Source organism: Kogia breviceps, chromosome X (genome assembly GCF_026419965.1).
Source record: "Kogia breviceps isolate mKogBre1 chromosome X, mKogBre1 haplotype 1, whole genome shotgun sequence".
In the NCBI taxonomy this organism is placed as follows: domain Eukaryota; kingdom Metazoa; phylum Chordata; class Mammalia; order Artiodactyla; family Physeteridae; genus Kogia; species Kogia breviceps.
In genome coordinates, this window is record NC_081330.1 from 58805861 (window position 1) to 58822672 (window position 16812).

General features: G+C 37.5%; 1 protein-coding gene across 2 annotated transcripts in view; it reads right to left on the minus strand.

The window, feature by feature from the left end:
• The window catches only part of DACH2 (dachshund family transcription factor 2), a 640028-nt gene extending 633740 nt beyond the window's left edge, over positions 1–6288 (minus strand). For both annotated transcript variants that reach the window (XM_067024263.1, XM_067024264.1), the window contains exon 1: positions 5606–6288. In XM_067024263.1, the coding sequence (XP_066880364.1) occupies positions 5606–6120 (515 nt within the window). In that variant the 5' untranslated portion in view covers positions 6121–6288. The remainder of the gene's footprint in view (positions 1–5605) is intronic.
• Between the last annotated feature and the right edge of the window lie 10524 nt (positions 6289–16812).

Below are 16812 nucleotides of genomic sequence, written 5' to 3' on the forward strand. Positions count from 1 at the left end.
GTGAAATTAATGCAAGATCAATTCAAATGGAAAAAAGTGTAAAAGAGATAAATCAAAACACAATTTGCATGCAGTTCCACAATCAGGCTTATTGGGTGCAAATGCTCGATTTCCCTTCCAAAGCAAATGTGGTTAAATGTTGTTTTATCTTTTTAGAATTGTGTGTTCTGAAGTGACAGTGAAGAGTTTTGCAGGTTGAGATGGTGAAAGGGAAGAAAAGGAGGAAAAAAATGCTACCAAAGACCTTTTGAATATGCAACAAGAATATCATTAATACCTAATTGTTTTCCTTTTGGGGAAAGGTTTGATGTCCTTTCTCTGAAAACATGATCTTTTCAGTTTTTGTCAATTAGGGCCATTTTAATGTATATTTGAGATGTATAGAGTGGATATATCTAAATCATTTGTTTCTTGAAATGCACCAGATAAAGTACCACTGGAGATATAGATTGCCAACTGAAATATAATATATTATGATTAGGATTTCTCACAATTACATTTGCCAGCTGGAAGCACTTTTAAAACATCTAGAGATTTCATTAAGACAAAATAAGTTTACTTAAGAAAGCAGCAAACAATTCAGACTTGATATTTTATACAGTTATTTGGGATTTCCTGTATGAAACCACCTAAAACATTAATGTCTGAAGACCATCACTTCCTAATTATTTATTGGCATTCATGTACTATACACTGAGGTTAATATCATATATAAATATCCAAAGATATTCTCCATCATGCCATGCATCATTTCTTTAATATAATATCCCTCACCTAATAATGAGTGCTTGGGACAAATATGAAATCCAGCTAAAGTATTAGATAAATACAAATATTGTTATACAGAAGTGTGCATTTAAAATGAATGTACACGTGGAAGTTCTGTGCACTGGCACATGACTAGATTGCTTTAATTATAATCTTGACATCATTCTCTAATAAGAGACAGCGCATTGTTGACTATGTGACTACTTTTAACAGACATGATTATCCCATGAATTAAAATGTCTGCATTTACTGCCCAGATTAATTTCTAAAACCTTTTATCATTTCTGAAAATGTAAGTCATACAAAATATTAGCCCAGGAAAGTGATGCAAGTTCTTCAAAAATTTGATTTTGCTTAACTTTACTATGAATGAAAATATCAATTTTCAAAGTAAATTGTTATTCTTTATGGATTATGAACTATATTCATCAAGTGTGAATACAAAGCCAAACTCATTGAATGCTTAAAATAATCATATTTCTAGTACTTGAAAGCAGTAGTTTTAAGTTGTAGAAGTCAGTATAAGTCACATAAAGTTATTCTAATGTGGAAGCCCATTTATGTTCTGTTCACACAGTCAAAATAACAATAAACCACAACTGGACCATTTAAATTTTTACTTAAAAAATGAACTTTATTAATTTGAATATATGTTGAATCATGTCTCTAAATGCATTAAAATGTTTTCTTAATCATACATTCTTGTTTCTTTAAGCATCCATTTAACTATATGTAAATGACTGAATAACATTTAATCAGCTGGTCCTCAAATGAAATTAAATGCTGATCATGAAATCTGACAATGTAACTTTTATATAGATAGGTAGATAAAGAGAGATAATAGTAAAATGTATTGGCTGATTTTTCACATTTACTGAGTACCAATTTTTAATTTAATATTTTACTGCCACATTAAACTTTGAAGAATTTAGTAAGGAAAATCCATTGCATAAGAGTGAGATTTTTAGACATTTGCTTTCTGACCTGCCTGCACTCTCTGATATTAAAACTCCAAGTTCTCTTGGACAAGATGTAGAAAAAATAATCATGGTGCTTTATCTGCAAAAACAAAGATCTAAAACAAGGTAACAATTTTTCCTATTTGGTTTGGGTCTTTTTATCATTTCTTAATAACCCTCAAAATAATCTTCTTTACAATTAATTTCTGAAGCTAAAGGGCATCAAGGAAAAATACGTATATAGCCCTCTGCAATTGCAGTGATGTAAAGCTTGACTTATTTAATAGAACAATGAATAGTCTAGAGTTTTAGTCTTTCTATTCTCTAGTAGCTGAGGCAGGTATTATTTTCCAACTTCTTTCCTGGGGAGACAACTTTGAATATTTTGATAATTAGCTAATAAAAGTAGTTAATGTAAGGCACTGACTGAGTTCTTTTTGTGGCTTTCAATACTGTCAAAGAAATAGTCATATATGTATTTTACTCATTCGTTTTTCTTCAGTGTGAATTAATAAAAACATGCCCTGAGCTAAATCAAAGTGCCACTTAGTGGCAATACCTTAACGTCTTTGAAAATGACCAATTTGAAAATGGTCTATTTTGTGTGTTCTGGAATAGTGTAGGAAGCATTCCAAATTAAAATACCCTAAATCAGGACTTATACTCTTCCCCGGTTATCTGACAGAGAGAGGGAGAAATGTTTGTTATGTAGGAAAAGAAAATTGCCAATGACACCATTACAAATAGGCCTTCCATTCTACAATACACTATGGAAATTTATCCATCAGGACATGAAGATGAATCTCTTTTCTCAAATAAGAATAGTATGTAGGAGTTTCCACTCGGACTTTTTCCTTGCACTTTTCCCCCTTTTAGCTTAAAGTGCTAGGAAGTCATGAGTCCTGAAAGACAATCCTCTTTAGCCAAGTCTCCACTGATACATCACTCATCTTCTTTGGGCATCTCTATAAGCTCTTCTGATCCATCTTTCACTCCCTCTCATGGCATAATTCTGCTCATACCCTACATCTCTTTTCTCTTACTGGCTCTGTTTCTCATCTACCTTATTTTGTCTCTCTTGGGCCTCATTCCTATTTACAGCCCTCATCTTTCTTTTCACTGAATAGAAAAGGCATAGAAATAATGTTTACTTAAATACTAATTTCACAATTTTATAAAATCATTCAGATGTTGGGAATGATTTAAAGTACACATATCTGTGAATAATGTTACCTCAAGTCATAAGGCATTCATTACAAGCATTATCATATTTTGTAGTTTTTTAACTATATGATGATGAGGGCATTTTGCAACAAAATTTGGTAATGTTAATTAGGTTTTTTCCAGAAATTGTGAGGGTTTGTTTACTACCTAGAAACTGCAATATAGATGTTTCTAGTAGTTTTCCTCATCTTTATTTATAGATTGAATTCATAGAATATATTTCATAAATTTTTACAATTATATATTGCAACACTTGTAACACAATTATAGAAAATGCATGTAATAAATACTCATAAAGACAAAAAATGCCATAGAAAGCACATGCATCATATCTCAAATATATTTCTTCTTACATTTTTAATATTTCTCTATCACCTTTATATGTGCACATACACAAAAGCAATCTAAACTCCAAAAAAAGTTGGCATTGTAAATCCTGTGATAAGGATTAAATAAAACTTAACTGAATAAAAATAATAACCTAAAAACACATCATATAACAGGGTCCAAAAATAGTATAAGAACACTTGCCTCTGGATACAGAGAAATTTATCATTTTTTCCTTCAGTAAGTAGCTCTAATAAAAATTAAAGTTTCTATTTACAGAGGAAAGCATCAAAATCACATTAAAATACTAATCTTTTTTTAAATGAAAGTCATAGATTTTGCTCAAGGGTGTGTAAATTAATTATTAAAGAAGGTAGAATTTCCTATGTGTAATCATTGTTCCTCTTTAAGAGTGGGCATTTGTAAGAGAGAGAGAAGAGGGAAGGGAGAAAGGAGGAGAAGGAGGAGAAAAAGAAAATAAAGAGGGAGGAGGAGGAGGAGAGAAGATAGGTTTTCAGGTCTGCGATTGTTTAAATCTTTTCAAATGACAACAAATAAACTAGACGGCCCTCATCTGAAGTCCCTGGTAACCCTTTGAGTTTGTGTATTAGTAGGGTGCTTTGTGGTCAAAATAAAATTTCCTTTCTACTCTTAAAACCTATATTTGCTTATTTTATTGAGGGAGCAGTTCTCCTTTGTGTTTTAAGGCCATACATCTTCCTTAAGAAAATGTGGTCTAATAAACCAGGTTTTTAAGCCCCAGCTATGAATCAGGTAGGAGTTCTCATATGAACAGGTTTCTGTTTAATTTCTAGAACACAGGAGAACACTGCTCAAAGGGAAAAAAAGAAAAACAAAAGGTTCCCTTGTAAGTTCTGTACCATTATCTGATTGTAGCAGTCAGCAACAGTTTGTCTACAAGTTGCCAGTATACTTCAACTATACATAGTAACTTGGATTTTACAACAGATGTGACAAATGAGTTAGTTTTGGTTCATAAACCCAGAAATCTTATGATCTAAAGTTGCATTGTAAGAAAGTCTACCTCTGCAGAAGTTTTCTGCAACATGATCAACAGCAGTGCTATTTTACAACAAATCCCTTTGCCCCCTTTAGCCTGGTGATGGTGGTTTGGTTTGTATGCTAATCACATCTGCCAAATGTGTACTTTCCTAACAGATATTAACAGACTGCAGATGGAATAAATACTAAGAAGACTAATTTACAGGTCTTTTAAAAAATCAAATAATCTTGAATATAGTTTACTTTTTTAAAACAACTCAGAAACATTGAATACAATTTGCTTATGGACATATGCAAATGGCTATTTGTTCTATAATGTACTTCTGAGATGTGATATGAAGGAGGTACACTTACAACCAGAGAAGCTGGCCATCATCATTTATGAAATCCTCTCTTTGGGGGAATAGGACCCTTCCAACTGTTTGCCTGGGGGAAGAGCTGAAAGCATCCTCTCTGGAAAACCTGCCAACTTTTACTCCGACCCCCAACCCGGTCCCAGCCCCAGCGTTCATGCCCCACATTGCCCTCTGCAGATGACCCAAAGAGACGATCCCAGGAAAGTGACATCTGTCATCGTTCTTTAAAAGAAAAAAAAAAAGGCTCCATCGACTTTCCTGTATCGTGTACGGGGAAGCTTTGCGCAGCAGGCGTGAGCACTTGTCCTCACGCTCGCTCGCTCTCTCTCTCTCTCTCTCTCTCTCAGTCTCTCTCAAACACACACACCCAGACACACACACACCATCACCATCACCACCACCACACACCAACACACTCTCACAACAAACACACAGGATGGGGAACGAATCACCCTCTGGGATGGATTCTAGACTTCCGACCCTCTGCATCCCTCAAATGCTGTGTTCTGGATTGCCAGCTTAGGAGCCCAGTTTACAGCTCAGCCAGCCCACTCCTCCAGAAAGCCCTTGGTGTCCGTGTTCAGGAGAAAAACCTATCCGACCCGTACGGCCACAAAAGAGCAGGAAAGAAAACCAAATAGAGAAATTAACAAATAACCACAAGCAGCCAGAAAGCCATGCAAGATATGGGAGAAAGGCTGGAAACTTTCAGTACAAGACCGCAAACTGAAGATTGTGCGGGATTTTCTTAGACCCAAGCCCTGCCACTGAGCTCGGACTAGAAGGGACAGGCAATTAATGAGTCCTTCCAGTCCTTTTTCCCCACCGTCTTACACCGTGAAGAGTAGAGCAAGCTAGTTAAGACTCACTCTCTACAAAGTTGGATGAGAATGAGACATGCAAAAGAGGGCAAAGGGGGAAGAGCGAGCCAAGAAACGAGTATCTCACCTGGCATTGGTGCAATCGGTGAACAAAGTTTCAAAGTCTTTCCTGGTGATGAGTTTGCAGCGGTTGACCCCGGGCTGGATGGCCCCCAGCCCGCGGAGGATCCGGACCTGCTCGACAGTACACACCACCGGAGATATGTCCAGTCTCTTCAGCTTGGTGTACACCGTATGCAACCCTCCCACCAGGTGCTTGAGAAAGAGATCAAAGACTTGCGGCAGGCAGATCAGTTCCTGGCCGTCCATCAGGAACGAAGCTACCTTCACCCCATGCATGTCGACCATCCTGCACTCGTTGGTGTTGGTGTTGCCGCTGCCTCCGCTGGCACTACCGACCCCGCCACTCCCCGCTCTGCCGCTGTGGTTATTAGCCATGAAACTGTTGATCATATTGGGGGTGAGACGAGGAGGCTCTCCAGGAGTCGAGTACAGGGGTTCGGCCCGAAATAAGCCCCCCGCGACGCCTGTGCCGCTGGAAGTTGCAGAGATCACCGGAGGTGCGGAGACGGCCATGGTCATTCAGACTCAAATCGTTGGTCTTCAGGCCTTCGCTTTCTTGCCCTGTCTCTTCTAGGTCCCCTCCTACTCTCTCCCTCACTCTCTCGCTCTCTCTCTGGCGCGCTTTCGCTTGCTCCCAACTGTTTGCAATTCTACAGTAGCTAGGCTCACGCTCACCCACCACCCAGCAAACCGTAAGCGGCCCAGACCAGTGGCGGCCCGAAACCCCACCCCCACCACACCCCCTCCAGAGACTGGCAGCGCCCCCCAGCCAATGGGTCCCAACTCCTCGGCTCCCGAGCGCGCCGAATGGCTGCCGCCCACGAGGAGGTGGAGACTCCTGGCCTGCCTCCCAACTACCTGAGGCAGTTCAGGGCCAGCGGGTGAGTGGGGATGGAGCCCGAGAAGGGGGCAGTGTGGTGCCTCTGCTACATGCCTAGCAGTCTGACGAGAGAACGTCCAATTATTACGCAGAGCTCTCAAAGTGGCCTAGGATACGAACTCCTCCCCTCCGCGCCCCAAGAGTGTCGAGGTGGGAACACAAAGGGATATTCCAGACTGTGCCTCGCCCCAATCTGCTGCCACCCCGCACCAGGGTTCAGTCGAGGAAAGAGAGGTGGCAGTTCCAATTCCATTTGCACATTGCTCCCAAACTCTGCGGGAGCTAAGAAATGGCTTCAACCAGCTTCCAAGAGGATGAGTCCAGTGAGTTCAGAAGTAAACAGTCAGCCTTTCTCCAGCCCATCTAGCGCGCTTGGTTAAGTTCTCCCACATCCAGTGCACAGAGGAACCAGTGTCCAATATCGCACTCAAATCACAGTCGCGGGTTGCTAACCCGCTCCTATGCACTGACAATCAGCAGGCACAGCGAGCCTGTGAACACTTTGGAAACAGGCAGAGACTTGGTTTTTGGGGGGCGGACGGACGCCTCTTTTTACGGAACTTCCGCCACTATCCTGGAACAGACTCGGCTTTCTGTGTCGCCATCCCTTAGTTTCAGGATTGCCCTGTACCATCCTCGGCTAAAATTGATAAGAAAAGTTCCTTTATGTCTCAAGACAGTCATTACAGAATATGAGAGAAGAGCCAGGGTTTGTGCTCTTTAATATTGCATTTTCTTCCCTCGTCTGTGGGCTTGGATGGCTCAGTGATTAGAGCTCCACGTCCTGAAGTGTAGCTCAAGGTTCCTCCTTCCCCACTTGTCAAGTGCCCTCAAACGCACTGTAAGAGCTCATAATAAGCAAAATGTCTAGGCAAGGTATGTTCCAGGGGAAATGCATGGTCTTTTCCATGCATCATATGGTGGTTAGATCACTAGCAAAGTTGTTTGAAGACTCCTTGTCGACCTTTCAATTCTTTGAAATCAAGATGTTTCCTTTCCTGTGCTCCTCTCCTCTAAAGGCTGTTATTCAGAAAGTGAAATCCATGCTTTTGCTTCCTTACAAAACGTTATCAATGATACAGCTAAGACAACGTCTCCAATACTCTTACAGAATGTAAATAATTTTAGCAACTTACTAAATTGTACTCAGATCTCCTTGTACTTAGCAGTATCAAAGAGTAGGAATAAGTGGGCTTTTTTTCCCTCCCTTAGTGAGACATAAATGTCCTAAATTGGATTTTTCAGCCTCTCTCTTCAACATCTTTTTTCCTTTTATCATTTCATCAACCAAGTAGTAAGAACTATCCTTTGAGTCACTTTAAAGTTTCAGTTTTTAATTGTATGGAGTCAAAATGCTAATAAGTTACGATGATAGTTGCTTTTGGAATAACGGTGAAAAGTGACTCTAACATAGTAGACTGTAATGGGTGCAGCCACAAAAGGCATTGAATTGTTCTTGCTAGTTTGCTACTGTTGTGGAAAAAAAATAAGAAGGAACAAAAAAGGGCAATTGAGAAAGATTATCAGAAAGATTATCAGATTATTCTGAAAAGTAGAGATTTTCAGAAAAGAATAGGAAAGCACTAATAGAAATGTTGGTATTTACCAGGTTTTTTTAAAGATAAATCCCAAATTGTGTTCAACAAGTGTTTTGACAGAAATGTCTGTTAAGCTGTGTGCTGAAATAACTCAACTTTGATAATTGAGTGTGATTGAAATTTCGAGATGAATAAATTTGACTTTAAAAGGGAAGGGTTTTCGGTGTTGTTTTTTTTTTTAGAAATTTCTCTAACTGCGTTAAAAATCCTAAGGCCAAGCTGTGCTCCCTGTGTATCGCTACACTCACATTATCAAATCCTTTTTATTTGCAGAGTGGTTTGGAGTTTTCACGAATGGGATGTTGCACAGATGTTTCAATGTTTCAAATTTAAGAAATTCTGATACATACAAAGGAAAGGTAGAACATTCAGGCTGCAATCACTATTTGTAATATTGAAAAACAAAAGTTGTTTTCAATAACAAAAAGTTACTTTTTGTTATTGAAAACAACTTTTGAAAAGGCTCAAACTAGATATGTCATATATTTAATGTGATCTATCAGATATGTAGTAATATTTTAATTATTACCGGAGATTAAGGTTCAAATTCTAGTAGAAATACTAGAGACTAAAATTGATCATTGAAGGGTTAAAGTCCCTTGGAATCTTGAAATACACAAAAGACCATTGGCTTCGTTATTTGAATTCCCTCCCATTTGCAGCCTTCTAGAAAATAAACTTGGTAATTTTCATAAGGGATACTTGTAATTTAAAGATTTAGTCATTTAGATCTAATAGACCAGGTGTTTTCTCCTTGGGTTTTCTTGATAGTTTTATTACTTTATTTCTATTATGCTGTTTCTTCTCTTATTATTATCTAGGCTTTGAGATTGAGACAAATTCCACATGGAGAGTTTGCTTTTATCCCTTTCTGACTTTAATGTCTTCCATAAACCAAACAGATTTCTAAATAAGTCTGGGTTTCTACAAGGCCCAAGGAAGCCTTGCACATCAACACCCTGTAAGTTGGAACTGCATGAAGCAATATAAAATCATAAAGGCTGCAGTAAACAGAGTACCCTTGGGAGATGACTCTTTATGGAGAGAGGCACTAAACTAAAACTACATAAATGCTCAAGGTGTGTGAATTCCAGGCACTCCAGCAAATAAGAACAAAATTAATGCAAACAGATATCATATCTCATCAGAACAAGAAGTTCTAGATGCCACTATTCTAGTGGAATGATTTGGGGCCTAAGTGTAGCCTCTCATACACTGAAATGCTATAATCGTCTGTGATTTAATTAGCAATTTACATTTACTCCTAATTCATGCTCAATTTGGAGTGGGAGGGTGCTCATTTGTGACTTTAGGCAAAACATTCTACTTTGTTCCACATTGTCAGTGAAAGCAGGTACCATTTTCATTAAAAATAAATAAATATATTGGCAATCTTATGCAGGATTACAAAATGTCCAGAACCATTTGAAGGGGGTGGGTTTTAGAATGGGCATTCAAGCAAAACCCAAGGTAATGAATGGTATTATTTGAAACCCTCAGATGACTGAGGTTGCAGCCTCTAATATGGCCTCTAATCAGAACCTCTCAAGAGCCCTCTAAGGTTCATTTTCAGACAAACAATGAAAGGAAGTTGATTAGGCAAGACAATAAATGTGAAATGAAAGCATTCATATAATCAAGAGTTTAACAGGCTAAAGCCTATAGGTATACCCCACTCAATGGAATGTATGGTTTCCTAGGAAACTGGCTATAAAATGACCTTCTATAATATAAATTCTTTTTTCTCATTCAGTTCAACATTAAATTAAAGATGAGTTCCAAGGGAGGCAAAGATGGAGAAGGAGGTCAACTGGAGAGAGAAAACAACTGGCCAAAACTGAAGGAGTAAGAGTTAAAAATCAGATGCTTAAAGAAAAAATGAACATTTGCTAACTGAAATATAAAAAGAAACTCTCAAAGCACCTCAGAAAGTATAAGCACTTGCCAACTTTCAACATATCATACCCCTAACTGCACTGTTCTATGGGAGAAGGAGATGTGTCAACTTTAAAGTCCATCTCTGTCTCCATATGTATTTTTCCCCTTTAAATCTTAGGCTTTTGACTGTTCAAATTCAAGCCATTCTAACTTCAGCTGGACACCCACTGCTACTTAGTATCCTTTTATTCATTTTGTTGACTCCCTGTTAAATTCCCTGCAGCAGCAACTCCAACCCTTTTTTACTCTGCAAGTCACCCTCCCCCTCCCTCTCATCAGCTATTGCCTCCTACTTCTCTATGATTTTACCAAAAAGTTATCCAAAAGGAGCTCCCTCCACCTCTCTTTTCCCGTAAAAAGCTTTGTCCATATTCCTTCTTATCTTCTACTTCTTCCCTCATCCCTTAGAAAATAAAAAGTCTTCTCTACTCCCTTCACTGATGTTCATGACCCCTCTTACCTCCAAGTCACTGTCTACCAAATTTATCTCCATCATTCTCTTTGGCATCTCCAATCTCTTCCTCTCTACTTGATCTTTTTTTCAACTTTTACTATTATTAAAAATGTTCAAGGCTAGGAATCCTTTAGACAGACAGACAAGAAGTTTCCTCAACCCTAACCAATGGTTCTCAGAGTGTGGTCTGTGGACCACTCTGGCATTACCTGAGTACTTGAGAGAAACGCAAATTGTTAGGCCTGACCCAAGAATGACTGAGTGTGAAACTCTGAGAGTGAGGCCCAGCAACCTGCATTGTAACAAGCCCTGGTGATTCCAATGCTTGCAAAACTTTGAGACCCACTTGCCCTGGAGTTACCAACCTTTCACGAACTTTTTGAAAATCTATAATTGTTTTCTTCCTTAGCAAACTTTCATGTCTTAACCTTTTGCAATTTGATTTCTGCTCACCACTTGGCTGAAACTATTTTCACAGAGGTAATCACTGATCTAATGCCAAATTCAAAGTCGTTTTCTAAATCTTCATCCTTTGAGATTCTGCAGCTTTTTACACTACCGGCATCAGTCTTGAACACCTAGCCCATGGCTTTCCAATAATCTGTTTCTCCTATTTCTTACTCTTCTTTTCCTTTTCATGTCCTTGTTCTTGACCCTGAAATGCTAAAATTCCTTAACGTCTATGGTCTTACTTGTGGTGATTTCATCAACTTTCTGCAGCTTCAACAGCCACCACTTTACAGATTACCCCAAATCTTATTCCCAGCTTTCTTAAAACTCTCCTGGCAAATTGGGCATTTCCACTTGGATGTCCCATGGTCAGCTCAAACTCAGCATGCCCCAAACTAATTAATTATCTTACTCCCTTCAAATCTGTTCTTTGTTTTTCACTTCTGATATTTCTTAATGCTTTCTCCATGCAGCTAGTCACCTGTTACAGAAACTTGGAAGAAACATTTGATTTCTCTGTATCCATTATACCCTCATCCAATTAGTCACTTAAGTTTCGTGACTTCCCTTCCAGCAATACCTTTTTCCATTCCTTTCCATTCTCAATGTTGCCACCTTAGTTTTGTCCATCATTGGTTGTTTGTACCATTACAACAATTACCTCAATCTCTCTACTTTCAGGTGCTTCATCCTGCAATCTAGCAGGTATACCAGGTTATTTTTTCTAAAGTTTCACTCTGCTATTTAAACATCTTCATTATTAGCTCTCTGGCCACCAGATAAATTCCAAACTTTTAAGACTGACATTTAACTTCTTTTTTGAGTTACCTTTCATCCTTTCCTCCAATACTCTTGACATGTTGCCTGTACACTAGTAAATGGGTATTACTTTCCACTTTTTTCAAACCTCTTATACCCTCCCACCCTGGTGTTAATGCTTATGTCATTCTTTCCACATAGAATATATTGCTGCATGCCACCTCACCTCCACCCATCCAAATACTAACCATCCTTTAAGACTGTACTCCAATTCACCTACACAAAGAGCTCCTTCATTTTTTTTTTCCCAGCCAGAAATGGGCTGTCTCTCTTCTGAACTCTCATAGCACGTTGTGCCTCTCTTAACGCAGTTAAAACATGCTGCCTTTTGTATTAGGTCTTCTCCTAGAATAAGGTTAGTCAGGTTAGGGATCATGTGTATCTAACCAATATGCCATCTCAAGTGCCAACCACAGTGCCTGGCTCATTGTAGGTGCCCATACATGTTTAGTAAATGAATGATATGTGATTGTCATTCATAAGCTGTTAAGTTATATAAATGTTCGTTATTAACAATTTTGAAGTAGTCTAAGAGGTTGGTGTGCATTAAAGGTATTTTTTGTTAAAAGAATGATGATTTTGCTTATTAGTAGTTTCTGGATCTTTTTAGTGATGGCTGGCTTCTCAGATTACTTAAGAATTATTTCAATTTTTACTTATCTAAGCATTAATTTCCTCACAAAAGCTTTTTAAAATGTGATAAATTTACATTGTTTGCTTCTATGAACCCTAAAAAATTTGTTATATATATATATATATTTACAATGAATATATTATAAAATATAATAAATATAATAAAATATATTTAATTTATATAATTATGTAATAAAACATTTAAATCTCTGTTTGAAACCTTATTAACTTTTTTATTCTACATGTTTTGTTTTATGTAAGGGTATTTTAACTGAGGAAGTAAGTCACTGAGATAACTATTTCTAATTATTGCTGGGATGATAACTATTTCCAATCATTGCTGGGAGGTGTTAAAACTACACAAAGCTAATGTAAATTTACTACTGTATGCAAAATAACCAGTTCTGACTTGAGAAAAAAAGAGAGACTGTACCCCTCTTCATCTTGAGTAGGAGAGAAATAGGTACCTTTCTTTGACATGAGGCAAATATAAACATGAGGCATTATACTCCCAGAGGCATCAGAATACTAGGCAATTATTGCCTTTTGTTGTTGTTATTTTTCTTCTGCAAAAGATGAGTAAAGAAAGCAAGAACTCTAACTGATGTTATTGAAAACATAGCTAAGGCCTTCCCTAGGTTTTGCTGGAACAATTCAGACAAAAATGCCTGAAACATTTTTGGCTGAATTCATATAGATAAGCAGCTCTAGCTACTTATATTAACTAGTAATATAATATATTACTAATTAATATATATACACACCATCTGATAGTTGAGTGAGTTGTTTAAAAATGTAAAATATTCATAATAAAGTTACTGTACTGCTATTTATATAACTAACATTTATTGAATGCTTACTTGTGCAGTCATTGTACTAAAACTTTTCTGTACGTCATCTTATTTAATCTTCAAGACAGCAATGAAAAATAGATTCTGCTATCCCCATTTCTCAGATGAGGAGACTGTGGGTTAAAATGATTAACTTGTCCAAGATCACACTGATATGAAGTGGCTAAGCCGGAAATAATATTCAGATATGTTCCTAGAAACCCAAATCTTAACCACTGCACTATGCTTACACTTTCATTTCTTTAAAAAATATTGCTGTACACTAAATTTTAAAAGAATTTTAAGTTCAGATATTTTAAATATAAAGTTACATCTTTAATAAACAAGATAGGAAAAATATTTTAAGAAATAGAAGGGTTGTAACATTAGAAAAAATACCCCATCTGAATATTAGATAAAGCTTTTATCTTGGATTTTAAGCCATTCTCCATAGGGTGACACAAACCATAAATTGCAGGTTTAAGCTTTTTTTAAATGTTAATAAAACAACTTTCAGAGTTTACATTTGAAATCCCTAAGCTCTGAGGTGAGGGAAAATGGCTCAAAAATGTATCTGCACATTCCAAACTATAGAGGAATGTTCAACACGTCCAAAACTTGCCTTAAATTCAACCAATGCAGAGGAATACTTTATGAAAATGTACATAAACTCAAGATTTCCCATTATAGTAGGAATAATTGTACTTGTTGGTACTTCACAGTTCACTGTTTTATTCATTGTTTGATGCTTAATTAGAACTCTACAATACAGCAATCCCTCCACAACCTTAAGATCCCTTCAGACCAAATCTTAGTTATTCCTCTCTGAGAAAGCAGTCTAGCCTAGTGATAAGGGAGTGGAATCTGCAGCCAGACTTCCTGGGTCCAAATTCTGGCTCCACAATTTAGTAAACTGGGTGATCTCAGGCAAATTAGCCTTGCTTTGCCTCAGTTCCCTGATCTGTAAAATCAGAACAATAAGAATAGTACTTTCCCATAGAATTTTGTGAGATTGCAAGAGTTAATATATACAGCAAATTTAAAGTGCTTAGAATAGTGATTGTCACAGAGTGCTATTCCTGTTAACTATTATAATTTATCTTTAAACATTTTTTTCAAAATTTCAGTTTCAGTATATACAAATTATGATTCCCCAAACTGGGAAGAATTAGAAAAGTTAGGGAGAGGGGAATGCGGACAAGTAGTAATAGAAAAGGGAAATGAGTAGGAGACAAAGTATACATTTCTGCAGTGCAATCAGGGAGACATACAAGAAGCAGAGAGAAAGCAACCCAGGCCTTAAAATTATATTCAGGCATCTGAGAAGGAGGGAATCGAGATATAGGCAAGAAGATCTGACAGCATGTTTGGTAGGAAGAAGAGTTGAAACAAATTAATTCTAAATGGGGTCATTTTTAAAGGATTCCCCCAAATATTTTTTTCATCTAGAACTTCCAGGGGTCTATGCTTCCCTGAGATCTGCAGCTTGAGAAAAAAGAAACTGAGTCATAACACCTGAAAGGCTGTGAGCATTTGAATGGTAGACTAGACAATGAGGAGCACTGTTACCATCTACTAATGCGCACACAACCAGCATTAAAGTGAAACAAGGTGATAAGCCTCTCCTTGAAATCTCAAGTGGGGAGAGGAGAAAGAAGGAAATTCTGAGCAGTTTCTTATGAGCAAAGTACGACAAATGACACTAATTGGGCAGTCCTCTGTATTGGTCATTTATAATGTGAAAAAAAGCCCTTGTAAGTCCATCTCTTAATGTGCCAGAGTCATTGTCTCAGTTTAATGCATTTAAAATCCATTTATAAGGGCTTCTGGGTGCACTCATGGGGTCAGTGCTTCTAAATCTGGATGACTAAAGTTGTAAGTTCATCAAATATGACCTCTATTAAAGACATTTTGAGGAACCTTGCCCTCGCAGTTGGAGAAGGACCTATCTGCTCCACTTCTTGCCTACTTTAACCACTTATCAGTGATTTCCAATGATGTCAGAAGAGATGATGGTAGCACTACACATGCATTCAGGATAAAGTACACTTGTTGCTTGATTTTCATTTATGGTAAGGAATTTTAAAAATATATATTCTCCAGGAACACATTATATAAAAAAGAGACCTACTTATATCCTTCATCTGGCTGTTGATTGGGCCTCATCTTGTCCATTTATACTTCAACTACTTAATTTTAATGGGTCCTATGCATAAAAATATACAGGAAGCCTCAGCTGGTGCTGTACTCATCCATGCTGTCTGGATTCCAGAATTCTACTGATTTCATAGTCATAACAGAATGATCAGTTTTGTCTGTGAAGCTCCACTCACACATTAGTGTTCCATTTCCACCATTTCATCTCACAGACAACTTAACCCAACCTTAAGACTGCCAGGTTGCAGGCAAAGGAGAGAGGAGACATACTTGTCAGAGAACTTTTACCTATAATCCTGCTTCTCCTCAATCCATTTCCATTATTGCAATCATCTTCATCAAGTGCATAAATCTACTTTACAAAAAAGCCACACATATGCCTGTTCCCTAAAAGAGCTCAATTCTCAGTTAATTTTCAAGTTAAATGTAATACATGGAATATTGTTTAATGTCTTAACTTGCCGGTGCTGAAGTAGAATTGATAATATTGACAGTGGACAGGAAAGCCAAGGAGACCCTGAAGTACATACACTGTATTCTTCATTAGAAATTTCTATAAATGCAAACATGTTCTAAGTTTCTGTGAACAGTAATTTATATAGGTTATAAGAGATATGGAAAAACTAACAGGAAATAAGCTTCCAGAAAGAAAGTTGTTCAAATAATAGAAACCCGCAGTCTACCTTTACAATTAAGTGAGTTACATCCCCAAAAACAAGCAGAGAAAAATGTAGGAAAAGGAGGCTATAATTCTCCTCCCCCCTTACACCAACTAGAAAGCTGATTTCTCCTTTGCTTACAATCAGAGTCACCCATTTTCTGCTTCAAAAAATGATTATGAAAATAATTTCCTGTCAGAACTAAAAAGAAAACTATGGCTTGTGGTGTGGAATTCAGGTGATGGTATTGGGAGCAGTTTCACTATAGTTTTGGCTTTACTAATATTACTGAATCAAACTCATTTTAATGGAAACCTTAAAGTAGGAAAAATACTGTCTTGCACTGTAAGAAAATAAAAGCCCCCTGCTCTCTCCAATGACCTACACCAAATAGAATAATTTGCTTTTAAAAATTCATTTATATATACAATATTAGGTTGAGCCAAGATACCAAGCCAAGGGACTACTTGGGGCCTATGGCATGGTAGAAGAACAATTATTAGGGTAGCACCGCTAAGTGATGGAACTTGTTTCCAACTATGAACTCACCTTTTCCAGACGCCCTGCTTATCTTGTCCTGCTCCCCAGCCTGGCCCCAGTCAATCGTCACATTTTATTCTCACTACTCTCCTACAAGTCAAACTGTTATAGTCAATATCCTCAAAGCCTGCATTTCTCTTCCATGCCTTCAAGGCTTTGTGTATGCTGTTACTCTGCCTAAAATTATCTCGCTCAGCTTATGAAAATCTATCTTCCAAAGTATTTGGTCAGTTTTAAAGTCTTCCCTGACTGC